At 33.6% G+C, this 27,929-nt stretch overlaps 1 protein-coding gene across 3 annotated transcripts; it reads left to right on the forward strand.

The window, feature by feature from the left end:
- Positions 1-50: 50 nt before the first annotated feature.
- On the forward strand, positions 51-27,885 carry LOC130450515 (glycoprotein 3-alpha-L-fucosyltransferase A-like). Of its 3 annotated transcripts, none has more exons than XM_056788958.1 (8): positions 51-598; positions 15,438-15,617; positions 15,860-16,075; positions 18,210-18,409; positions 22,791-22,931; positions 24,435-24,596; positions 26,775-26,961; positions 27,144-27,885. In XM_056788958.1, the coding sequence occupies exons 2-8, from the start codon at positions 15,458-15,460 to the stop codon at positions 27,407-27,409; spliced, it is 1,332 nt and encodes a 443-aa protein (XP_056644936.1). In that variant the 5' UTR covers positions 51-598; positions 15,438-15,457; the 3' UTR covers positions 27,410-27,885. The 3 variants fall into 3 exon arrangements, with proteins under 3 accessions (XP_056644936.1, XP_056644937.1, XP_056644935.1); XM_056788959.1 differs by lacking the exon at positions 51-598 and adding an exon at positions 5,799-5,913; XM_056788957.1 differs by lacking the exon at positions 51-598 and adding an exon at positions 11,763-11,938.
- The last annotated feature ends 44 nt before the right edge of the window (positions 27,886-27,929 follow it).

Consider the following 27,929-nt stretch of genomic DNA (forward strand, 5'->3'; position numbering starts at 1 on the left):
AAATACGTCGTGCAGTCCCATATGACCGCTCTGGGCTGTAGGAAAAGTTCAGTTGCGGGTCTATGGACCGCACCGGGGCTCAACCTTTATTATAGTGCAGTAAAAGGTGAATGTGAAGAAATTTGAGTCAAACTAGATTTATATAAAAATTCATTAAATGTATTTTGTGATCACTCCTCGTATTTAAAACTACTGGTATAGAATTAGAACTTATTGTATACTCGTAAAATGAAAATTTTATAATTAAGTTTTGGAGGATATGAATGAAAATAGTTCAGCGAATACCAGCTATAACCCTTGGCACCTCTCTGGAATTGGAAATTAATCAAACCGTTACAAAGATTGTCACACATTCATGAATACAAACAATTACCGATTAACTAAGATAAACTGAACAGCGCAAAAGTATGAACTCAAAATGACGTCGAAAACAAACAGTTTTCTTCCCTTTTTGTACTCACATTTCGATTTCGGATGGTTTTAAGGGTGATCGGACGCAAGCGCGAATTTTCCTATGTGGAAATATAGATTTTCCAAACTTGAAGATGTGACAGACAGTCGGTATCATGTCTGAAAGGTGTAGCAACCCTTTGAAGAGGTGAGTCACCTTTATATCAGTTTATGAACAAGAAATATTTGTTGGGTGTTTAGTTTGTGTTCGCATTTATCACTATTTTCAAATCTATATACACTGTTTGCGTTTTGTTTGTATAACAGTGAACAGAGAGATGGAAAAACATTGTTGCATGTAGGTGATAATATTTTTCAATTCATCTAGTTCTTCAAACTGTTCGATAAACAATAGGTTATGAAAAAGTTTAACAAAATAATATAAGTAGGGGATGTTAAGTGTTTGTGAAGTTATTTTTTCGATTTAATAAAATCAAAAAAGTAGGTATTATCTATCTTAGTCGTTTATATTGATCTTATTGAATATAATTATTGTGAGTTGTTTTTTTTAATGAAGGAATTCAATTGAATTTGAAATTTATTTAATGCGTTTATAGATTTAGTGATAACGAATATACAGGGTGTTTCAAAAAAGGTGATCTTGTCTCTAGGATAGATAGAAAACTGAAATATATTTGGGGTTTGCTCTGTAAAAAATTATTATTGTATCAAAGTCATAACTATTAATGAATAACAGTTTTCCATGAAAATGCTATTCAAAGCTAAATAATTATGGGTTATTGGGGGCCTTAGTATGAAACAAAGACTTCAGCCCGAATTTTTTTTAAATGTATCCGTTTTATCAATGGGGTCTCATTTACGCGACAAAAAATTTTCAATTCACAAAATACTTGATAATTAATAATGATAATAATTAATAATTTTATACCAGCATCGGTTATTACTTCATAATTTTCAAATCAAAATATTCCGAGATAATCCATTGAAATGTTACAATGGACCTTTCGTTTTTCTGAGGACGCAATTTTATTTTATCGATATGTGGGGCGGTCAAGGAAAGCTTAACCCCAAGTTTGTGGAGTTCCTCACCTTGCCCCTCGGCCGCCATCTTAAATAAAGGAGTGAAAAGCTATTTTTGACGATATCTCACGAATTATTGTCCCTACGAAAAATTCGTGAAGACGTAAATTATGGTAAATCGCGTTGCCTACAATTTTGTCTATGACACTTTTTGCCATTAACCGCGAATTTAAAAAATTATGAACAAAAAAGTACAAAAATTTTGTCAATAATTTCTTTTTTCGCTCAATAAATTTTTATTTTTTGATTTTTCAATAAAATTACCTCAGAACAATCTTCTAGATCGTTCTTTGAGGATTAATTTTATATGTGGATTTTTTGCATTCCATTCATTCTTGTGGCTCAAAGAGCGCTCCAAAAGTGCCGGGGCGTATTGTGCCAAAAACAAAATATTTGTTATATTTCAATTTTTTTCTTTACAGATTTTTCATTTATATATAAATTATTATTTTTAATTGTAACATTTTAATGGATTAAGAACGGTACACGGTATCGAGTACCTTTTTGGTGTAAAATTAATGTATAAATTCACTTAAAATTTTACTTAATAAATCTAATATTGGAAAATTTATGTTCAATACTACTTGGTAAGAACCGTGTAACTAGCGCCCTCTATGAGAGTCAGACATAAGAACGAATTTATTGGATGTTGTTGCAAAATGTATTCTTTATATACATATTTTTTTTCTTTAACGCCCTTTATCTTTAAAACGGAGCAAACCCCAAATAGTTTTCAGTTTTCTATCTATCCTAGAGACGGGATCAACTTTTTTTGAAACACCCTGTAGCGAGCTTAAGAAATTTATGAATAAATTGTATCAAATTGTATAGGGTTTGGATAAAAGAATTAAATATTTTTTAAACTACGTCTACTAATACATTTCCTGTTTTTTTGGTACCAGTTATCTTGTATTGTGAGTAAATTTTTTCATTCAATCGAATCATTTGCATTTTTTAATAATTTAGTGGATCTGATAATGGATATAACTTAAATTTACATAAAACAGAAGGTACATAGGGCAGCGACCTGAAAAATGTCGATATAGTCTTTCATGCCAAATTATCATTTTTTAAAATAACAAAAAGTTTTTTATAATTTCAGTTTTGGCAATTAAAGAACAATTTATATACAGTAAATAGTACGATACAAACTGAAACCTAGATAAGTTATTATTCTCAACTTTTTTTAGGGCTCAAGTATTTGAGAATGCAATGAAAAAAAAACTCAAAATAATAAGTTTTTGGATTTTGTATCTTTGAAACAAATGTTTTTTTACTAAATTCGGTGGAAACTTATCTTTTTATGTCCTAAATATACAGTAATTATTTTGATTTGAAAACTACATTGTATGGATTGTATTAGAGCTTCATGGGAAAAATTATAATAAAAGTGACCTCGTAAAACTGCGGAAATTATTTTCAAATTTGAGGACTACAACTAAAAGCTCATTTGAAAATATAAAATAAGGTTTTTTTTTAATTTACCCACTTTATGACCCTATATACGATAATCGATTCTTTAGTAAATTTTTTATTTCACCACGTTTAGTCAATCTCTGCAAAAGATGTAAAATTCTTGAAATTACTATGTAAACAGAATAAAAAATCATTGTGGATCTCTTCATAAAATAGTCAAAGCAAAATAGGTAATAAAAAAATAAATAAACCAAAATAAAGAAATAGAGGAATGATATTTGAAACTTTCACATTTGCACAAGTTAGAAGCAGATTCGGTAAGTTTTTAATTTAACCAAATAATTAATAATATGTATAGGGTTAATCATGATATCGAGCAAAACGGTAATTCAAACCTTTTGCCTCATTTCTGCCCATTTTAGGCAGCGAAATGATGAACTTCAGTATTTATAGTATTTACGGTATAGATCAGAAGCAATTGACAGTATAGAATTACACTAATAAAATCGAAATTGCCAATTTTTATTATTTGAAGGGGAGGGGGTTGATATTTCCCCCGTGAATCCACACCTCCTTGGAGTACGGTACGAGAATGTTCACAGAAATACCTGACCCAACAAAGAAAACACAAAAATTTTAGAATAAAATATAAATAAAATATGAAGATTCTTAAATTGGCCATTAACTTCCGATTCACCTCTTCATTGTGGGAAAAATCTTTGACCACCGAGTGATTTTTTCAAGTCTGGGAACAGAAAATCATCCGAGGAGGCTAAGTTTGGCGATTAGGGTGCATGAAGTAGCAATTCAAACTTTAATTCATTAATTTTGGCCATTGCAATAAGGATGTGTGAGTTAGTGCAATTGTCTTGATGAAACAACACTTTTTTCTTAGTCAAATGCGGCTGTTTTGGCTTGATCTTTGCTCAAACGTTGCAATAAGTATGCATAATACTCGCGGTTTAAAATTTTCAAATTATAAATTATCCCACGCGTATACCGGAAAACCAATGTCATGACTTTGCTGCAGATGGAACGTACTTCGCCTTCTTTGGAGCCGGTTCTCCCTTTTCATTTCATTGTTTTGATTGTGCTTCTGCTTCGGGTGTGAAGTAATTAACCCACGTTCCATCCATGGTTAAGAAACGGCGCAAATTTCGGCTTTATTGATGTGAACCATTGCCAAACACTCGATTGAAACATCTTCACGACGCTGTTTTTGTTCCATTGTGAGTAAACCCAGCAACCATCTTGCGCACAGCATTCTCATATCCACATTTTCAGTTAATATGCGATGTATCGCACTTCCTGAAATGCCTACTATGTCAGATAGCTCGCGGAGTTTCAGTCGACGTTCATCCAGCACCGCTTTGTGGATTTTCTTTAATATTTCTGGAGTCATCATCTTATTTGGTCGACCATTGCGATGCTGGTCTTCACAGGTCGTATTTCCTAGTAAAAGTAGTAAAATCTAGTTCAGATTTAATATTAGTTGGGCTTATTCCATGTTTCCAAATTCACTGTTGATGGCTGCCAAACAAATACTAAACAACGTGGTGTCTTCAAACTTAAAACATATGCTGTATAGATTGTGTACTTTCAAATACTAATACTTAATAATATTTTTCAAGCATTGGAATTTCATTGTAAATATATTAGCCTATCTTTAAAGAGAAAGTTTCAATAAATATTATAAATTTGAATGTTCCACTGAATTACCACTCGACTACCCTATTTATTAGAATCGAAATCAATCAGTATAAAAACAAGAGCGGTGAGTTATAGTTCATCTTCCAAAAAATAAGAAATTTTCAAGGATAATTGATTAGTTAATGAAGATTATTTGTTGCGGTACAAATAAATTAATTGAAACAAACTGTTAGGTCTTCTTGTCATAATAAAGTGGATTCTACGAAATAAATAGAAAGTCAAAAAATGAACTTGACTATAAGGGCTTGAGTGAATCGTTGAATTTTTTCAAATTAATAAAAATTATGCAACAGTTTTTATATCAAATTATCCATGTCCCCAAAGCAATTTACACACAAATAAAAATAATATTTATTTATCAATGAATGTTACAGTTGCTGAACAGTTTGTTTAAACGGCCAAATTAATACCAGTCAAATTACGTCGAATTTCATTATATTTTCAGATTAATTTTACACTAATAATTTAACATATCATAGGCGTAAAAATGTGAAATTTTTTGGGTTTAAACAATTATCGAGTATCCACTTTTTGTAAGTTAACAACACTTTCACTGTGGTGATTATCCAATGTCCAATTGCATCTGTCAAAAATTTAACCTGTATTCGATTTTCTTTTAGATACGAAGTGTATTTTTTCTTTTTTCCAAAAAATAAGAACTGCTGAAACTTTTTCACGAATTCATATTAATTTGGGATTTCCCTAGTCGCAGGATGTTTTGAACCACAGTTTTCTCAGCATTTCCACTTCTTTTTATAAGTATTTTCGTATGAAATAACATTTGTATAAATATATGGAATATATAGTGGGTACAATTAAATTCAAAAGAAACAATGTAAATAAACTGACTGCTATAATAAAAAGTTATATAAAAAACATCGAATTTTAGAAATCCACTAAATCCAGGCAGGGCCGGCTTCAGGGCGGAGACGTACTTGATCTCTGAGATGATTCGCGTTCAGCTAAGTTAAGAATAATAATGCGTCTGTCAGATTATATTTTATATAAATAATTGTATATAATATTTAAACAATAATCAATATATTTTACGGAGGAATTAGTTTTTATTGAACGCCAGTGGTTACTGGAAAATAATTTGATGGTGATAAAAACGTGGAACAGTATAGTAACTGTTTAAAATTCATTATTTTTAAAATATTTATTTATCACAAAGTGTAGATATACCTACCTTCCCTCTACTTAATCATTTTGTTATTTAACGTTTGGCTGTAGGTTAATTCGTTATCGTGTACGGTTAAGACAATATTTATTTATACAATTAGAATGTATACGAAGGTAAGTGGTTTATCTGAGCGAAGTGAATTCGCTTTTTTTCTTATTTTTTGTCACAAAAATATTATTGCAACTATCGTTTAATACAAATTACAAATTATACAGGGTTTTCCAATAAGAGGTATTATTTTGAACAGCCCGCTATTTCGGTAAATGTCACTTTTGAAGATGTCATTTTTTGACATTTGACAAGTAGAAACTACGCCATTAATGAAAATGGAACGATACAAGCTTCAACAACGCATTGAAATTATTAAAATTCACTATAAAAATGGTGAAAGTTTGTCACGTCGCCCAAGAACAACTGAGAATCTTGCTGCTGTAGCCCAAAGTGTTGAAGAAAACCCATATTTGTTCATTCCTCGTCGTTCTTTGGAATTAGCCATTCCACAAACATCATTATATCGTATTTTGCACAAAGACTTGAGTCTTAAGGCCTATAAAGTTCAGTTAACACAAGAACTCAAGCCGACCGATCATCAACAACGTCGTGTTTTTGCTGATTGGGTCCTTGAAATGCATGAAAATGATCCGGAATTTCATCGAAAAATCATCTTAACTGATGAGGCCCATTTCCACCTTGGTGGTTACGTCAATAAACAAAATTGTCGAATCTGGGGCTCGGAAAACCCAAGAGTTATTGTTGAAAATCCTCTCCATCCTCAACGGGTGACTGTTTGGTGCGGTTTATGGTCTGGCGGTGTCATTGGACCTTATTTTTTCGAAAATGAGGCTCGAGCAACAGTTACGGTGAATGGATTGCGCTATCGAGAGATGATTAATGATTTTTTATGGCCGGAATTGGATGGTATTGATTTGGATAACGTTTACTTTCAACAAGACGGTGCTACGTGACACACAAGCAACGCAACCATCGATCTTTTACGGGAAAAATTTCCGGACCGTGTTATCTTTCGAAGAGGTGATCACAATTGGTCACCGAGATCTTGTGATTTAACACCTTGCGACTTTTTCCTTTGGGGCCACGTGAAAGATAAGGTCTACGCCAAAAGTTCAGCATCGATTCAAGACCTCAAAGATGGAATTCGTGAGGCTATCGAGGACATAGGGAGTCCGCTTTGCAAATTGGTTACGGAAAATTTCATGAAAAGGATATGATCCTGTAAGCGCAGTCGTGACGGCCATTTGGCTGATGTTGCGTTCCATTATTAACGGCATACCTTCCTCTTTATAATGAAATAAACATCCGATCATTTATCTTAAAAAATGGCATTTTTCTTTGAATATCAAAATAACACCTCTTATTGGAAAACCCGCTACTTAACCCTCTGTTAATACTTTTGTATATAAATCGTTTTGATTTTTGGTCTCTTCGCGGTATTAATTGATTTTAAAATAGACATTTCGCTAGTTTCAATTTTATTTTGGGCTTTATCAAAATATAGAGGGGGGCTAATAAATAATGTTGGTTTTAAATGTCATTCAATTTAACTTGATGGAGGCCACAATGACACAACTTTTTAAAAAATTCGAAGCTATGGAAAACACAATGAAAAACAAAGGCGCAGATACTTCTACAGTAGAAGTTGAGTAGCCAAAAACTAAATCCAGAGTTCTCGAAGAAAAACAAACTGAAGACTGCCCCTTGGAAGGAGAATATGTAGAATTCATCAACAAGAAAAAAGGAAGAAACCAGAGAGGCAATACTCCGAGGAAGACGACACGACGGACAAAGAAGTTCAAGAAGAATTAGGAAAGATAAGAATAGAAGAACTGAAAAAACAGGCAAAACCACTCATGTGGACAGCAATACGGAAGCAGCTAGTGCAGAGAAAAATCGATGAAAGATGATTTTCACAAAATGAAGATGCTCCTGAGCGAGTTTAAAGAAATTGAGTGGTATAGGTACCTACTCAACGAAGAGAAGGAAAGGAAGCTAGTCGTACAAGAGCTAGCAGTGAACATCCTCGCGTTGGAAGAAGAAGAAGAGACATAACTGAGTGTAAACGGATTAAAACTAAAAAAAGTATGGCAACTAACGAGCCGTACTCAAAAAAACTCCGACAACACCCGAAAATTACTACCGATATACATGGTAGTAATTTTTTACCAAAACCAATAGCCGCAGAGATAAAAATGAACGCCATAATTTATTATTTTTTGAATGAATTGAGTGGAAAACAGTAAAGATGTAAAATGTAATACGATTCATAAAGAAGAAGAATAAATATCAAATTCAGCTCACATATATCTCGAAAGATTGTTGTTACTTACTGATGTAGTATTTTGAGTTTGATATAATATAGAAGCTCATAAAAAATACATAACTCAAAAGTAGAAATTCCTCAATCTGTGGACTAAGGTAATTGCAATATGGGCCAGGGTCCAAAATATTTTGTCAGTAGTCAAATGCCAATAACACCTCTATTTTTGAAACAAGAAATATTGTGGGAATAGCTTAACTTAGAGCACAAATTAGTGACAAAAACAGCAGACATGAGCGTCTTTTTAAGCTCCAGCACATTGTTCATGTGCCCAACTATTACACATTAAACACTAGACACATAATTCACCTTTTGTGTCGTCTTTGAAATTACCATCGCAAAACATGCATACCTCATCTTCATCGTCTGGAATGCCACAAATTTCTTCCATGTCGTTATCCTCATCAGCTGTAAAGAAATCATCCAAATCTTCCTAATCCTCCCCTTCTTCCAACCGAGCAGTTTTTCCTTAGGCACTGGCATCTTTTGGACTTTCTTTCCATTTGTAGTTGTTATTTTTAGTTTGCGTTTTCCCTGGTTACTTATATTTTGTATTGATGTTTCCAATTCCATTTTGTAAGGAGAGGAGCTTCCTTCCTTTTCTCAATGTTGGTAATGGCGATATGTCGAAAGGAGATACGAAATTTTTCAAGGGTCCTGCTTTATTCTTTGAAATACACTCAGTTGCACCAGCTTTCTTTGACCTTCCTGTCAAATTTGCTGCAAATTGAGGTCAAGTTAACACTGGTTGAGACTTATTGTCCAGGACTTCTTCCAGTGATTCATTTAAATCAACAGAGCCTGCAGGTGTTGAGTGTTGTAGGATTTTGATGCTTCAGTTACGATTAAATGAAAAAATACTCTGAATCCATTTGATGCTGTAGTTTAGGATTTTAAAAATGCTTTCCCCACTAATTCGGCTTGATCAAATTGAGAAATGGTCGTTTGATTTTCACGTATCCGGCACCTGATCTCTTCGCTATAATAAGCCTTGAAGCTACTCATTGTCTAAAGGCTGTAAAGCATGTGATAGGAGAGAAATGATGGAGACGTGATTCTCTCTGGCTAGCCTTATCACATCTATGTTTCGAGTATGACTGTAGTGTCCGTCTAGTACCAACAATACCGGATAATCAGCGGCTGGTTTTCCGAAGTCTATAAAGTGCCCCATCCACTCGGTAAATAGGTTTTGTTGCAGCTGATGTAAGCGATGCTATTTGTCTTTTTTCCCTTTCTGTTATTCAGCTTACAAAAAGGTTGAAGAACTCTTGTACATTGATTTTATTGAATCCTAGCACACTCTCAAAAGACGTGCCAGTTGGTCTTCGCGTTGACAAGAGTGTGACGGTGTAAAAATCCATCCAACCAAGAGCTACACCAGCTTTGAAAGGATGCTGAATACTGATTCTTAGAGCTAAATTGTAAGCCATTCTTTGAACATGTGAGTCCGTAATACTTTGCTTCCATGATCAAGATCTACTGGACCAATTAAGTTTCTTTTCTTAAAATAGTTTTGCTCCCAAATTTAGTTTAGTTGTTCAGGCTTCAAGTTTTCATTTCGTGAAAACATTTGTAATGTCTATCTGGGAATTCGATAATTTCCAGCAGCGGCTCTAATGCTTCTGCTCTAATGGTTTCTGACTGCTTCTATTGCTTCTATTGCAGTTACAGTGATTTTTATTTACTTAGTGGATTATATCAAAATTTGCCGGTAGTTCGATTGGTTTTGCAAATGCAGTTGAACAGTAGAGACTTTAACTCCCGAAATGTTGAGCTTTCGAGGAGATACAACAGTTTCTTTATCAGCCGGGGACGTAATTTCCCTTAGACTCTACGTGGCGCGAAAACTTTTTAGACAGATGCGATCCCGGAGTTTGAGCGCATTTTACAAAGAAATGATAGCTCTTAGGGAAAAATCACAGAGAAACTTTTTTGTAGAAAAGGTCTTAAACTACATTTTTGACCCCTTTATTTTTCCGAAATTTGGCATAGATTTCGAGTTATTTGTAAAATTCGGAATTTTGAAAATTTAAACAAAAATATATCGGTTAGCGGCCCAAATTTTGATATTAACTTTCACTATATCGATAAAGCACCTAAATCCAGAAAATCAGCGATATAACTAATTTTTGTGCGTCAGGCGCTGTGATTTTACTGAACTAGTGGCAGTTCAGCACGTGTTTATAAAATCAAACTAGACACAGTAAGAGTAATTTAACGTATATTCGGAGGATTGCGCTCCCAGTCTTCCGAAATTTTTGGGGTGTCCCATATTAGCAGCGGGGCCCATAATCAGACTTTCTTCTCTAATAAATGCTGGAAATGTAACAGGAATTTTGAAAAAATACCCGAAGTTAATCCTTTTGTGAGAGTAGGACATTTTCAAGTTTGTAGCATTACTGAAATTAAAAAAAAAAATAAAAACTCAATTTTAGTCATCACCTTTTAAGGGTGATATCTCGGAAAAGTGTGGGCTGAGGAAATTTTGTTATAGGAGAGATTAAATTCCATACGTGTAATCATCTCCTAAATTTAGTCGCATGATTTTTGTAACACTCTGTATATTGTCATATATACTGTATATCAAGAAAACTAATTTTATTATTTTGTTCGATTTCGATTGTGAGTTTAACTTGAGAATTGAATTTTTGATTTATGTCTTTTATTCCATTTTCTGGTACAGCAGTAACGTAATCATCTACACAATGGAAAAATATTTATGTTATGGAGGGTGGAGGTAAGAAGGACCATCTCATATGGGAGTTTAGCTTAAAAACTGTCCGCTTGTAGACGGTAAATTCTAATTCAAAATTTGACTAGAATGGCGCTCCTGTAGGACGAGATATCATATAAACTTAGTTATTTTAGATAGAGTGAAGTATGCAGTGTTAGTAAATTTGATATATCAAATGACTAGAGTCGTAGATATTGGGGTACAAAATCTAAACTATTCATTAGTCCAAAATAAGTTTTTGAATATAACCCAGAAAAGCTACCGTGAGATAAAGCTGAATGTTAATTTATTATTGTGAATTTGTAAGAATTTTTGCAAGTAATTATAAAGTGTGAATCAACACAAAACTTTGAATCACAATGGGAAAAATTTGCTCAGTGAAAAGTTGTCCGAGTGGACTTAGAATGAAAAGTAACTCAAGTAGTACACCGAAATCATTATCTTTCTTTGAACCTACAGTATGTAAAACATTTGTTTTTAAAAATATTTTTTAATTAAACATTTACAAATTCTTTCCCTCACTAACGTAAAGGATTTGATGGACACTTTCTGTAGCACGAAGATGGTTTCCTCAAGATCTTCCATTACTATTTGTGTTATAACACTTAAAATTGATGATCTATTTATTAATATAATAATTGTCATATCAAATCATATTTTTACGTGTTTATTCAAACTAAATCTCTCTAAAAAAAAACCTAAAATCGAGTCTATTTATCAAAAAAAGTATAAAAAGTCAAAAACATTTAAATTCGTAGTTTTTTTTGCGGCAGTCGATCCAAAAATTAACATGACAAAGCTTGCGTTATATTCAAACACACATGATATAATATATTATCATTTTAATCTTATCATTATCTATATTTCCCAACATGTATTTTTTATATATTCTTGACATTAGGTGAAAAATTTATCATTAAATCAATAGAAATAATCAATTTGTGAATTATCTCCTGTGATTTGATGTGTTGGCAACTAATCATTCACAGTATTGTCAGAAAAGTGATACGAATATATATTTAAACGTATTCAACGCCCATCGGGTGCCAGATTCATGTTCTAGTTTAAGGTAATAATTTTATGACTAATTTTATTTATTGTTAATTTTAATTAACCGGGTATATATCAAGTATTTATGTAGTTTTATTGATATATAGTTTTGACAATTAGTTTATTGACATTTGTATTTAAACTATTTACAATCTAATTTATAATTATTTAGCTTGAGCATAAAAATCACGAGAAACAAGTTCCTATAAAATTTTGTTGAGGATCCCCAGAAATAACAGTATTAGCTATTTACATACCAATTGATGCGTTTCCTTCCGTTGATAGATTGATGCTCTACGCGAAGTAGAAGGTCTTAATGTCCTAGGAACGAAACGTATTTCCTGTTGAGGTTTGTTTATAGTTTTTACTATCATACCTTAACAAGAAATTTGTGAAACTAATACAACCGGCAAGCTGATAAGTAAGTCAAGTAAAATACCTGCACGTCAAATAAGGTCTTGCTTGGTATCATTAAGTAATGACACATTACTTATATTTGGTTTTTATAATTATATAACGAAATGAAAAATCAAAAATAATTTCAAGCGAAGCCTTTTATGACGTATTAAAAGCGGCAAAATTTGTGGCATTGAATGTTCTTTCTAAGCAATCAAAAGTGAGACACAAAAAGCAGTATGTCAAATCATTTTCCACCTTGACTAAAACGACAAAAATTACATTTTCTAGTTCAGTAGCGGAAGAAATATTTTGAGGAGTCCTTACTGTTCAGGTTTTGGTTTTTATCATATTATAACCTTTTTCTCGAAGTTGGTTTCGATGAACGAATTGAATCGATCGAAGCAAAATACGTTACTAGCGTTACATCATTATTCAATTTCTTTCTTTTGTATTCTACCTCAAACTAAATGACTAGATAACTCGTATGAAGATATTTTCAAGGTCAGAATGTTACATATACTGCAATCCAAGGGACCTATTATGTCTGCTTGTCTTGCTCTGGCCCTTGGGATTCTCAGATGTAGCTCCGAACTTTCTCACACTTCGAAAGATTTTGCATAGAGGTTTCGTCCTGGACATGGCATCATCTCCACGTCATCTGTTAAACCTACCGTCTTCGGCTGTCCGTTGAGGAGGTAAATGGTTCTTACTTAGATCTGATTTGGTTATAGGTTTCTAGGAGTATTTGTCTTAAGCTTTAAAGATTGTTCCTTTTTTTATAATTTTTTCTATTATCCTGTAGTCAATTCCAAAGAAGGCTCAGGTCCTACTAGCTGTCCTCGTATGAAGATATGTTCAAGGTCAGAATGTTACATATACTGCGATCCAAGGGACCTATTATGTCTGCTTTCCTTACCGTATCCCTTGGGATTCTCAATCATAGTTACGTACTTTCTCACACTTCGAAAGATTTTGCATAGAGGTTTAGTCCTAGACGTGGCATCATCTCCACGTCATCTGTTAAACCTACCGTCTTCGGCTGTCCGTTGAGGAGGTAAATGGTTCTTACTTAGATCTGATTTGGTTATAGGTTTCTAGGAGTATTTATATTTGTCTTAAGCTTTAAAGATTGTTCCTTTTTTTATAATTTTTTCTATTATCCTGTAGTCAATTCCAAAGAAGGCTCAGGTCCTACTAGCTGTCCTCGTATGAAGATATGTTCAAGGTCAGAATGTTACATATACTGCGATCCAAGGGACCTATTATGTCTGCTTTCCTTACCGTATCCCTTGGGATTCTCAATCATAGTTACGTACTTTCTCACACTTCGAAAGATTTTGCATAGAGGTTTAGTCCTAGACGTGGCATCATCTCCACGTCATCTGTTAAACCTACCGTCTTCGGCTGTCCGTTGAGGAGGTAAATGGTTCTTACTTAGATCTGATTTGGTTATAGGTTTCTAGGAGTATTTATATTTGTCTTAAGCTTTAAAGATTGTTCCTTTTTTTATAATTTTTTCTATTATCCTGTAGTCAATTCCAAAGAAGGCTCAGGTCCTACTAGCTGTCCTCGTATGAAGATATGTTCAAGGTCAGAATGTTACATATACTGCGATCCAAGGGACCTATTATGTCTGCTTTCCTTACCGTATCCCTTGGGATTCTCAATCATAGTTACGTACTTTCTCACACTTCGAAAGATTTTGCATAGAGGTTTAGTCCTAGACGTGGCATCATCTCCACGTCATCTGTTAAACCTACCGTCTTCGGCTGTCCGTTGAGGAGGTAAATGGTTCTTACTTAGATCTGATTTGGTTATAGGTTTCTAGGAGTATCTATATTTGTCTTAAGCTTTAAAGATTGTTCCTTTTTTTATAATTTTTTCTATTATCCTGTAGTCAATTCCAAAGAAGGCTCAGGTCCTACTAGCTGTCCTCGTATGAAGATATGTTCAAGGTCAGAATGTTACATATACTGCGATCCAAGGGACCTATTATGTCTGCTTTCCTTACCGTATCCCTTGGGATTCTCAATCATAGTTACGTACTTTCTCACACTTCGAAAGATTTTGCATAGAGGTTTAGTCCTAGACGTGGCATCATCTCCACGTCATCTGTTAAACCTACCGTCTTCGGCTGTCCGTTGAGGAGGTAAATGGTTCTTACTTAGATCTGATTTGGTTATAGGTTTCTAGGAGTATCTATATTTGTCTTAAGCTTTAAAGATTGTTCCTTTTTTTATAATTTTTTCTATTATCCTGTAGTCAATTCCAAAGAAGGCTCAGGTCCTACTAGCTGTCCTCGTATGAAGATATGTTCAAGGTCAGAATGTTACATATACTGCAATCCAAGGGACCTATTATGTCTGCTTTCCTTACCGTATCCCTTGGGATTCTCAATCATAGTTACGTACTTTCTCACACTTCGAAAGATTTTGCATAGAGGTTTAGTCCTAGACGTGGCATCATCTCCACGTCATCTGTTAAACCTACCGTCTTCGGCTGTCCGTTGAGGAGGTAAATGGTTCTTACTTAGATCTGATTTGGTTATAGGTTTCTAGGAGTATTTGTCTTAAGCTTTAAAGATTGCTCCCTTATTTATAATTTTTTCTATTATCCTGCAGTCCATTGCAAAGAAGGCTCAGGTCCTACTAGCTGTCCTCGTATGAAGATATGTTCAAGGTCAGAATGTTACATATACTGCGATCCAAGGGACCTATTATGTCTGCTTTCCTTACCGTATCCCTTGGGAATCTCAATCCTAGTTACGTACTTTCTCACACTTCGAAAGATTTTGCATAGAGGTTTAGTCCTAGACGTGGCATCATCTCCACGTCATCTGTTAAACCTACTGTCTTCGGCTGTCCGTTGAGGAGGTAAATGGTTCTTACTTAGATCTGATTTGGTTATAGGTTTCTAGGAGCTTTGAAGATTGTCCCTTTTTTATAATTTTCTCTATTATCCTGTAATCAATTCCATCCAAAAAGGCTCAGGTCATACGAAAGGTATATTCACCACTAATTTAGCAAATTATTCTGTAGTTTCGGAAAATGAAGCGTCATTCTTAATAAAGTTTAAAATCTATTAGTATTTCTTACTGATCTGTATCTTCTTTTTTTTAGGTAATGGATTCTCCCTGAAAATGCCCCCGCGACTATCGGCGCGCAGGCTCTTTCTAATAATTCTCTTATTCTTTAGCGTTTCGATTCTGATATCGATACATCATCGATTTTCGTGGATTCGAGTAGGTACAGGTTCCGATTTGCAGAACAATGAAGACGATTCAGATACAGTTGGCATCGGTAAGTTTGTTTGGCGATTTGACGGAAGAGCCTTTTTAAAAATTGATAATACTTTCTAATAATATAACATAATTTATTTCAATAGTATGAAATGGAAGCATCACCCGTAATACCTGTGGGATCTTATTGCTATTGCTTTCAGTCAAGTTATTTACGTTGGCTTCACTAATAGACTATAATTTATACCAAGATGTATTTTGTTTCCACATCACTGTCAAATGAATGAATTTATCATTTTCCAGAGCCGTTTGTATCCGCTTCAAATCACTTGGATCTATCGGCGGAAATCGGTAATGAAGAAGATTCTACTTCAAGAGGGAATCAAGGCAAGCCCTGGTTCATGAAAGGTGGTACTGATTTTCCTGGAAATAATAGAGGACCTCTTAGATTATTTCCAGATCAAGCTGATGGAGATCGAATTGTAGAGCAACTGATGTACGTGCCAGAAGATTATCAAGGTGATCATTTTTTGTATTCCCATAATGAAATCTTTAATAGTAATTTAAAAAAAGTGTTTAAACAAATTTGTTTGACGCTTTGAAGAACTTAGAGTTCGAAACGTTTGTCCATACACTCGTGCAACATCGCACAATGGTGGGATAGTGGAAATAGAAAAAGGGCTTGTTTTTGAGAGGTCTATGCAGCCCAAAAGCTGTGATTACATAAAAAGGATAAGTAAAAAAAAACCGTTATGGGCTATGCATTTTTTTTCTTGGCTATTCTAAGCGCTATGATTCAGCTATAGATGAACCACATCAGCAACGTGCCGAGTAGAGAGAAGGGTGGGGGAAAAGGGAAAGGGACCAGCACAGCTGTCGGCAACATGTGATTTTCGATTATTTCGATTATTTTCTTCGCGTGCCAATTTTCGCTAACGAAATATATGGCGGGCCAAGTTGAGGCATTACATTATTTACTAAAATACAAATATTGCCATAATTTTTCTGAAATACTAATTGTGGGTCTGGTCTTTGTGGGAACATGTGACATGCGAAACAGTTTTTGTTTCTGCATGACTTCATCATAAGCCGAAAAATTTGTGATGCTGAAATTTTTAACAATGAAAAAGGAGGTCATCCGAAAGCCTATTACGAAGACAATTTTTGCTTAGTTTCATTATTGAAACAGCTTGTACCAAACATAGCCATTATTTTCTGGACGTGGGCAACTATATTTGGGTATAGTGTCCTAGATAAGGACTTATAAAATTCCAATTTGCTGGTGTTCAAAAATAGTTGGCTCAAATGGGTAGTGCGTTCAACGACAGTCGGACTTACGAGTTTTATGCCCGACGTGTACTGCCTTTATTTCCAATTCATGAGAATGTAATTTCTGATAAAAAGAAAATTGTACTTAACTTTTGTTTGCTGGTCGCGGGCCGGAGATGGCCCGCGGGCCGTAGTTTCCCCATCCCTGATTTAGGGTCACAGGTAAAAAAATTTGACCGCATAGCTGACAGTCCTCACATTTTGCATACTTAACTCGATCCAGCGCCTGAACTACTACAAATAATTCGGTCTTTTATGCTTGGAAATGAATATAAGAATAAGATAGTTATCTGATTATTATTTTATGTTTATTGGTTGTATTTTCCTATTGTTGTATAATATTTTAATGGAAAATAGCGAATTTGGACATAAAATTTAACCTTGAACTCCCAAAATGGTATTTTCTACTTACGTATTACGTTCCAGAATTAATTTATTGATTTTGCAATATTCCGTTGAACGAAACGTGCCTGACACGATCAAACAGCGCCTAGGGGATAGATTAACTGTGACTTAATGGTAATACTTTACTATAAACAGGGTGAAAATATTTTAATAGTAGAGTTTTATATAATAAAATTTGAATTAGATCTCTTAAAATATTATTATTTAATAATTTGAAAGCTATTCGTGGCAAGTACTTTGAAGCTACTCAAACCTAACCTAACCTTCCTAAACGTTTAACATAATTTAGTACAGAGAGAGAGAGAGAAAATTAGGGCTGGGATTGGGATGTTTTTAACACACTTTTGTTAGTTTCAACTGTATGTTTGTGACTGACTTTTTTGCCTCAATTTTGCTTTATTTTAAGCGATCAGATTTAATGTAATATTTGCACACTTAACAAATATTGACGACAGTGGGATAATTCGATGAAAGTATCTTATTGTCCTGATTAGATTTTCCAGTATTGATAAATTTCTTTTTGTTTTCTTTCGCGTGAGAATAGGAAAGATAAAGCTAGTGGGCGAACTACGTCTTAAAAAGGAAGTCCCACTGAATCTATTAGTTACAAAACGCAAAAAAGTTTAAAAATGTCATACAAAGTACCCCACGGTTGATAGTGTCATTAATCTACACATCAGTAATTTTATTTTTATGCTTAGAATTATTATTCACTTTTTTTTCAATTTAATTTATTTGTTGGGTTGAGTTCGAGTCTAGTTTTCTTCGAAGCCATTGCAAACAACCATTTGAATATAAAATCCCGCAAATTCTGTTTGACATTAGTATGGTCTAACTTTACATTCATACTATACTTTAATTTGAGTGATTAAATTCAAAATTCGACATATTATATGTATTAAAAACATATTATTTTCAGGATTTGATACGCCGGAGAAAGTTATATTGGCTTACAACGGTTTGGGTGCGTGGGGTCAGAAGTCGGGACCAGCCTCTTTTCTTGGTTGTCCAGTGAGCAGATGTACGTTAACTGATGATCGAAGTAAAGCAACTGTTGCGGATGCCATTTTATATAAAGATCATTTTATACACCCAGGTGTCAACCGACCTATGAAACAGGTAAAGAACACTCTGTACCATATATGAAAATATTTTCGAATATTTGTGTCCACTAATCGAAGGTTTTCAAATAGCTTCAAGCTAACAGAATGTGTCTTATTTATGTTCGAATTCATCTTATCTTATTAATATCATAAATTCTTTCATAAAATTATTTACACATAATAAGTTGAAATAAAACTTTTAATAAATAAATTAATTAATGAACAAACACATAATTTACTTTAAACTTTAAAAACAAAACTTCAACTTAATGTTTAAATATTAAATTATATGATTTATAAATTGAAATTATAAATTACGTATGGAGACCTATCAGTTTTTTTTGATAATAATGGCGCTTCTGTTTGACAAAACATTCTTATCCTTATGAATAGAAAAATATTCATTGAGAATAATTCCAAGTGATATAAATCTGGAAGTTAATTCTAATTATGTATATAATCTCTCTAATTTCTTGGGTTCGTAGGTTGTTTGGATAAAATAATAAAACTTCGATGAAATATCACATTTATATGTATTACTTAATGTTTTGCTCCTTCCTTGGGAGCATTTTCAGAAGAATAATTAATATATGGCGATTAAAATATTTGTAGAATAGATAAAAACATATTAGTAGATATCTTAAAAACATTATTAAAAACATAGTATTAGAATCAGTGTATTTACCTCGAAATTTCAATGAAACGATATAACTGATTAAATTATGGTAAATTTGGCTGAGGGTTTTATATATACGAGGATGTATTGATATCTATAGTTAGCCTAGACCAGTTCCCTGCATAAACAACATATTGCGTCACCATAGCAACGAACAATAACTTATTAGAAGTGTAAGTGTAAAGCTTGACGTCGAAAAAGTTAAGTTATGCAATAAATTAAAAGAAAAAATCGAGCCTTCATCAAATACCTGTATTTAAAAGGGTTAAGAGGTAAGCAGATTTACGAAGATATCCTTAATACCCTCGATGATCAATGTCCTTCGTATGCCACCGTGAAAAATTGGACTGCGAGCTTCAAAAGAGGTCAGGTCAGTTTCAGTATCAGTCCCCGAAAATATGGATGCAGTTCATGATATGATTTTATCAAACCGTCGAATTGGGCTAAAACGGATGGATATCTGAAGCACTGAATATTTCATACGAACGCGTTCATCTTATAGTTCACGGCCATTTGGACATGAAAAAAATGCTGCAAAATGGATCCCCAAATGTTTGAATGTTGATCAAAAGCGTGCAAAGGTAGAAACATCGACTTCTTAAACCGAATTGTTACTATTAATGAGACTTGGGTACATTTCTACGATCCAGAAACAGAGCAACTATCGATGGAATGGCGACACTCTAGTTCTCCAAGACTTAAGAAGTTTTGTGTCCAAAAATCTGCTGGAAAAGTTCTTGCTTCAGTTTTTTGGTATTGCCATGGAGTAATCTTGATTGGTTTTTTGAATAAGAGTAGAACAATAACTGGAGATTACTATTCGACATTACTGACCACTCTACGGGAAATAATTAGAAAGAAAAGACGCGGAAAGCTATCCAAAGGCGTTTTGTTGTTGCAGGACAACTCCCCTGCACACAAATCTCATATTGCCATGCAAAATATTCGTGATTTAGGGTTTGAATTACTAGAACACCCCCCTTATTCACCATCTCTTTCCTCAACTGAAAAAAAGTTTCATAGGTCGTAATTTTTTTTCCAACTAGGAGGTAATAAAAGCTGGGGAGGTCTGGTTTCAAAACATTTTTTTTTGAAAGGTCTAGAGACGTTGCAGGTTGACTGAAATAAATGTATCCAATTAAGAGGAGAATATGTTTAGAAATAAAATATTTTGACATTGAAATGTTGTTTGGTTTCATAGTAGGCTAAGAATTTTTCAATATATCCTCGTATATACATATAAAAGAAATTAAGTTCCTATACGTGATTTACGTAGACGTTTTTAGAGTACATAACAAATAAAAAAATACTTTTTAACACCTGTATGTCGGCAACTGTCTTTTTGGCCAAAATTTTGCCCTACACTGGACGATCGGATTCAATGTAGACTTTGTACACTAGTCAAAGACTGACGATAATGCCATACAATTAAAATATTTGACTATCACGATTACATTCATTATTTTTTCATATTCTTTGCAAAGGTGTAAGAAAAATTGAGCTAATAGGTGAAAAATCGAAAATTCATCATACCAAATCAAACTGTGAGCAGGGTCGGATTAAGCTGGGGGCTTGGGGGGGCCATAGCCCCGGGCCCCATCATTTGGAAATCATTCTGTATTTTTTGATGTGTCGATACCACAAATCTAACGTATTGACATTATTTTGTGAATTTTTCCGGGTTTTCGAATTCCTTAAGGGGGCCCCATCATTATTTTAGCCCCGGGCCTTATAAATCTTAATTCGGCCATTACTGTGAGTAAAATATACACTACCGGTCAAAATTTTTTGCTCACCCTATAGTTTACGTGATACACAACAAATAAAAACAATACGATCGATTTTGATATTTATATTTTGAAGAACATATTTAATTAAAAATAATAATAAAATTAAAGATTGTAATAATTACATATTTAAATATTTTAATTCCTCGATGTGACCCCTTTTTGCTTTTATTTCGGTGCACAATTTCAGCATGCTATAGCTGTTACGACAAATAATCGACGTCTATTTGTTTCAATTAGTTTTTCAGGATATTTCAAAGAAGAGAAATTGGAGTAGGACGCTGCTTCTTGATTCCCTGGCCCACAACCACTCAATTGGGTTGATATCGGGCGTCTGTGACGGCTCAGCACATTCTCCCTATTCTTTAAAATACTGTTTGCGCTGTTTCGAGACATGTTTGAGATCGTTTTTATGCTGGAAGATAAATTGTCTGCTAATAAAGCGCTGGCTTCAGCATATTACATTTTTCTTTAATATTTTTTGAAGCCTTCTATCTTCAAAGTCCCTGTCGGCCTTCCTCAAAAACATTCCTAAACCATCACCGAGATTCCGTCGTGGATTGCATCCGTTCTTCCTTTGACCCGCGCACTTTTCTCTCAGACCCAAAAACCTCAAAATTTGACTCATCATTCCATAAAACTCTCTCCTAGACTTCATGTGTTTTTTAGCCCAATGAAACTTCTTAATTTTATTTTGACGTCTTGAGCTTCTCTCAATCTTGTTTTCACTGTAGTAGTACTCAAAGGCAGATCCCTAGATTCATTGATCTGAGCTGCTATATCTGGGCCCGTGAATCGTCGATCACGTTTACTGGTCAATACAATACATTAATGTGGATTTTCGAGGCCGAACGTTTTCTATTGCCAAAGCTCCTGGTGGATGTACATTTTTTATAATTATAGTTCACGATATTTTTAATTCGGCGGCAATGGTAGGTCAACTTTTGCCTAGACTATGAAAACTTGTAATTGATGCAAGAGCTTCAACCAATAGTTCCTTGGATTCACCCATTTTAAAATTCAGTAGTCCGAATTTGCGAGAACCAAAACAATTCGTAAACAAACTTTTTGCGTCTCACTACTAAACTAACTGGGACTAAACTACAATCATAAACATCGAAGAAATAATTCACAGTTACAGAATAATAAACAAATCATTAAGTATTTATAAGTTTTAACTTTTAACATTCGTTCGTATGGAAGTAAGAAATCGTTTCGATCTTCGTTTGACAATATGGAAGAGAAAGTTGTTAAAGTTTATTATTTTGAAATTTAATGATTGGATTATGAGGGGGACCGGTAGTTAGGTTGTCAGATATATATTGCCACGGAAGAAACAAATATTTATTTTGAAAAGACAGATAGCGTCGGATCTGTTACCCATTTCTTGCAGATGGTTCACGTAGACTGAATTTTTAAGAAAACCCCGCAAGTTAAATTTCCACAGGTAAACGTTCGTTGGATGTATGATAAGTCGCATTCATACTCTATTAATGTAACTCTCAAAATGATGTAACCGTGGTTTAAAAAAAACCTCGTAGTTTTTTCACATATTCTGCAGAATTAACAGTTACGATCGCCACGTCCTCCTCGAAGACATTGCCGCCTAAAACGTTATTTTTGGAGATTATAAACTTCTTTGGTGTTTAGATTTAGGGTTTTCTCTACTCGAAAACCTCCCTTGAGCACATGAGTCAAAAAAAGCTTTCAGACACGAATTGCATGCAGTATTCAGCGCGACTTGAACCTGGGACCTCCCAGAATGTTTCTTTACGCACTGGAAACTGTGTTTAAACTACGTACTTTACGCAAGGAAGTAGAAAAAAGGGTTTTTCATTTATATTTCTCTATTTATTAAAAAGATTGTTTCAGTCTAACAATTATGAATGTATGAAATATTACTTTAGATTACATTGTTTAATTTTTAATTGCAGATATGGATCATATACTTTTTGGAATGTCCGTATCATACGCAAGGTGTGAAATTTCCCGATATCATCAATTGGACCGCCACTTATAGGCGAGACAGTGATATTGTAGCCCCTTACGAAAGATGGACATATTATGACCCACAGGTAAGATTAGTAGTAGACTGAAATCATTTTTTTCCGTTATTTGATATGCAAATATTCTCATTCAGAACTATATGATTGTCCCAACTTTCACCGACTGAAGAGTTCGGATTAAGTTTATATTATAACGAGGGTTGTCTCTTAAGTTTTTTATAAAAATTGAAACAGAAATTAAGTACGAGGCGAACTGATTTATCGCATTTCGAAATATTCACTTAAGGTCTATACATTTTTGCATACGCTGGAACCAATTCTGGAAACATTTTTTCCACTATTAAAGCTGATATCGTAGGAACATGGTTTTTGAGGTATTCAACAGCTTCTTGAGGTTTCCGATGTCCGCAAATTTGTTGTTTGACAATGGAAAACAGGAAAAAAACATTAGATATTAATTCGACGTTTCTATCTTTCAAATATTCAGTTTTTCGACGTGCTTTATGGCCACCCAAATGTTCATACTATCTCTATTTGTAAGTCACACGCCGATCTGATTTAATGATGCACAGCATCTATGTTTTTAGAGATGACAATCGATTTTGAAAGACATTTTCGATATGTTAGGACCAACTTATCCAAAAAACAAAAAGCCAGCGCTACTATACTTGCGACACTCTATTGTATTCAAACACAAAAGCACTATTCATAAAAATAATCAAAGTCATATATCAAAAATATAATTAGACAAAGTATATATGAAATTATTGAAACTTAATATAAAGCTGGTTCTACACGATGCGCCAACGTTTGCGCCAACATTCGCTGAACGGCTGAACATTAGAAGGAAGGCTGGATGCAGCACTGCAACTACACGATGCGGCCAAAGTTTGCGCCAACATTCGCTGAACGGCTGAACATTAGAAGGAAGGCTGGATGCAGCACTGCAACTACACGATGCGTCCAACGTTTGCTTCAACATTCACTTTCCAACGTTGGCTGAACATTGGACGAAGACTGAAATCTTACCTAAACTTATCTAGAGAAATGAAAACGTGACAAAAAAGTGATGAACAGCATACAACAAATATAAATTCTTTTAGATTAAGCTGGGTAAAGTGCCGAGTTAAACATCGGGACCGCTGTAAAGATCCTATCGGATTAGATCTTTTCTTGCCGAAGAAGGTTGAAAAAGATTTACCCGAGGCAGCGAAAACACACACACATTAAGACGTCCAGACAACCAAGAAGACAAGAGTGTATAGCCAACAAGCTAACTCTATATAAAGACTTCCTGAGGACGTGTCGAAATGACAAGGGGTTGGTAGAATGTATAATGTAGGATGAAGTAAATGAAAGGTTTGGTTTGAGTGTATTAGAAGTAAATGGTAGTTTTTTAGAAAGGGCTTAGAGCCACAGGAACAATCCAATTAGGTGATCGTTGTTGACATCTCTTTAGCAATTTAATTAACAGTATTGATCATTCCTTTGATAGAGGCCCTCTCAATTAAAATAGTAATATAAAGTAAGATATTGGAAAGTAATGTTATGTAATAGGACTTTATTTTTTAGGTTCGACAAAAAGTCCAAAATAAAGATTATACTGTTAATAAAACAAAAAAAGTAGCATGGTTCGTATCGAACTGCGGAGCCCGTAACGGCCGCTTATCGTATGCCAAAGAACTTGGTAAATATATTCCAGTAGATATTTATGGTACATGCGGACCACTTAAGGTAAATACACATGATATTGTCTTTGTTTCACAAATGGAATAATTGAATTATACAGAGAAATTTAATAGTGATTTTAATGAAATTGTCGAATAATTTTGATGTATTAAATTAGTTCAAAAATTCACAATTTCTTATATTGGTATCTTCCTTTTTGTGGACATATAATTCACATCTAAGTTCAAGATAAAAACACGATACTATTCACTAAATAACGTGGTGCAAAGTTTCAACACACTGTACAAAAAATTTCAACAGACTGCTTCGATCTATTTTATTATAATAGAGCTCGAACGATCTCTCAATAAAGTGTTATTGAAATATGTCTGAAATTGAGAGAACACAAATCAAAACCCGAATGTAGGCTGTTTACGGTGACTTGTGCCCATCATTTTCAACAAATAATAATTGGTTCAAATTGCTTCGCTGAGGACGAGAATCATTAGATGATCCACGAGGTCCTGTGACGGGGACTAGTCCAGAAAATATTAAATTACGGCCAATTTTACAACCTTGGCTAAAATTGGAGATTCAACTATGGTATTTTGCACAATTGGAAAAAGTTGGGTTCGGATCCTCTGAAGTTTAAACTACTTCCTCACCAACGGTAACGTTTAAACCAAAGTTTGTTAGTAAACGCCATCTATAAAACGGAAAATAAATAGTATCATATGTAGTTTAAACCGACTTTTGAGGCTTAAACTTGTAAAATTGGGCACAAGTAAGTAAAGTTAAACCACGAATAAGCAAAATTGTCTTCGTTTACAGGTCACAGTTAAACCTTAGTTTTTTTGTCAGTGGTCCTCCTCCCCCAATTTTTTCAAGAGAAAATAAGTCCTTCATATGTAAAATTGGGCATTAGTGGAAGAAATGTTTCCAAGTGACCGACGCCTACAAGCAAAAGAAATGGCAGTACAGACCGGCATATCCAAAACAACTGTTCCAAGAATCCTACATGAGCATATGACAAAAATCAGTGCAAAGTGGATGCCTCGTATTCTCACTGTAGTGCAAAGCAGTGTCGAGTAGTTGTTGTGAGCGATGTTTAGAGCTTTGCCGCGAGGACCGAGAAAGTGGAAAGCGGTCAATTGTAATTGTAATTGCTTTTTATCGTGATCTAAAGAACGCAAAGGTCATGAAAAGTACCAAAAAAGTGATGGTTATAATATTTTGGAACTGCTATCGTATCTTTTTGATTCTCATCAAATACAACCGTAGTTGCGTTAAAAAATTAAAAAATCAGCCATTTAATCTGAACCAAAAACATTTATTGGTATACATATTCTTCGAGAATAAGTGTGTTATATTTAGTTTAGAACATTAATTGAAATGATTATAAAAGTTGAGATGAAAAAACATTAAAAATGAAAATTAATTTTCCATAAATTTCTTTCTAATCACTTCTAATCAAATAACTCATGTTCAAGTTCCTATGATTTGATGTTTTATTACTTATTTAAAGTATATTTAAAAAATTTAACATGTCAATATTTAACATTTTCGAATATATTAATAATTCTTAATTCAGTTTTATAAGAAAAATAGCATTCAAAATTTAACACTGTAACGGAAAAAATTTATTCTCACCGCCACTGTTAAACGTGCATTAATGGTTGCATACAAGTAGTTCTCTGATGTTTTTAGTAACTTTTAAGTTTTGAATGTTCGTTCAGTTCTTCAGAACTTTTGTACGTTCTCTTTGGATGAAGTTTATTATTAAAAGCATTTTCCGTGCTCTTTTTTGTTGCGAACCCCACTAGATTAAATAGCAGAGATTCACTTGCTATAACACATATTTCTTTCTGTATTTCAAATTTTATTATTTATCCTGTGCCAAGTTATTCACAACAATGTAATCCATTTTTTCTCCCAAAACAAAAACCATTTCCCACTAATGAAAGACTCGCTATAACCAAATTATTTTTAAACTTTTGGTAAAAAGTTAGTTGATAATACGAGGATAAAATTTATCCAGTCATCATAAACTGAAATTATAAAAAAATCATTTTTCCCATTACCTAATTTGAATACAGGTATATGTTTCCCTCTAGATTGGTATGAATAAATGATATATATTGGATATGATTATAATGATAGACCAAAAAATTAACTAACCTTTCTTCTTAATAAACTTTTTTAATGATTCGTAATCACTATAGCTAACACTTATCTTTATTTTAGTGTCCTAGATCGGATAAAAAATGTTTTGAGATATTAGAGAAAGAGTATAAATTTTATTTGGCATTTGAGAATTCTAATTGTCGAGATTACATAACGGAAAAATTTTATGTAAACGGATTGGGACAAAATGTTCTTCCTATTGTTATGGGAGCTAGACCTGAAGATTACCAAAGAAGTGCACCAGAAGGTAAGCAAATTTTATTACACAATATTAAATTAGATTATAACTTTAGAGGGCACGTTAATATTGCATTAATGAATATAATCTGTATTAAATTGACACGATTTTATTTATAATAAGCAACCTGTAAAGATTTGAAATGTATATATTTATGGTTAATACATCTACATACATTTGCTTTATTACAGGTTCCTATATTCACGTAGATGAATTCGCAGGACCCCAAGAATTAGCAGCTTATCTCCACAGACTTGATAATGATAACAATCTGTACAATTCTTACTTTAAATGGAAAGGTACGGGAGAATTTATTAACACATTTTTTTGGTGTCGCTTGTGCGCAATGATGCACGCGCCTCAATCATCACAAAGACACTATGAAGACATTAATGATTGGTGGAGAGGCCCCGGAGTATGTACAACTAAATCTTGGAGGAACGCGGAGTTTGTTTAGATGCCTGTCTGAAGTTTTAGCTCATTAAAATGTCAGTGCTATTATAATTGTGATAGAACAATTATTAACAAGTCCTGTTATATTGATAAATGTAATTTCTTTTTCTTTTTATATATTCCTTTCTTTTTCCCTCTTCTTGTAATTTTTTTTCTCTTAAACATATACTAAGAATTTAAATTCTGTTATCTTATTAGTGACATTATGCTGCAACAAATATGTACTAGGACAAGTTAATGAAAAGATCTACTACTTCATATTAGTAAATATATTTTTAAGTATGTGTGACATATTTAGAACTTTGACATGTTAATCATTTTTTACTATCATACTCTATCTTCAATTGAATTTTTAAGGATCTAAAACTTTGGACATTTTTTAAGTACTTACACACAATTTTATAGGTTATATAATTTATTATTGCCGTTTTTGTTGATTGTATTGTATATTATTGACAATGATTCATTAAGTTTTTATTATATGACGTGTTTCATTTCTTTACCTTTACCTACCTAAATATTTT

Source organism: Diorhabda sublineata, chromosome 11 (assembly GCF_026230105.1).
Source record: "Diorhabda sublineata isolate icDioSubl1.1 chromosome 11, icDioSubl1.1, whole genome shotgun sequence".
NCBI lineage: Eukaryota > Metazoa > Arthropoda > Insecta > Coleoptera > Chrysomelidae > Diorhabda > Diorhabda sublineata.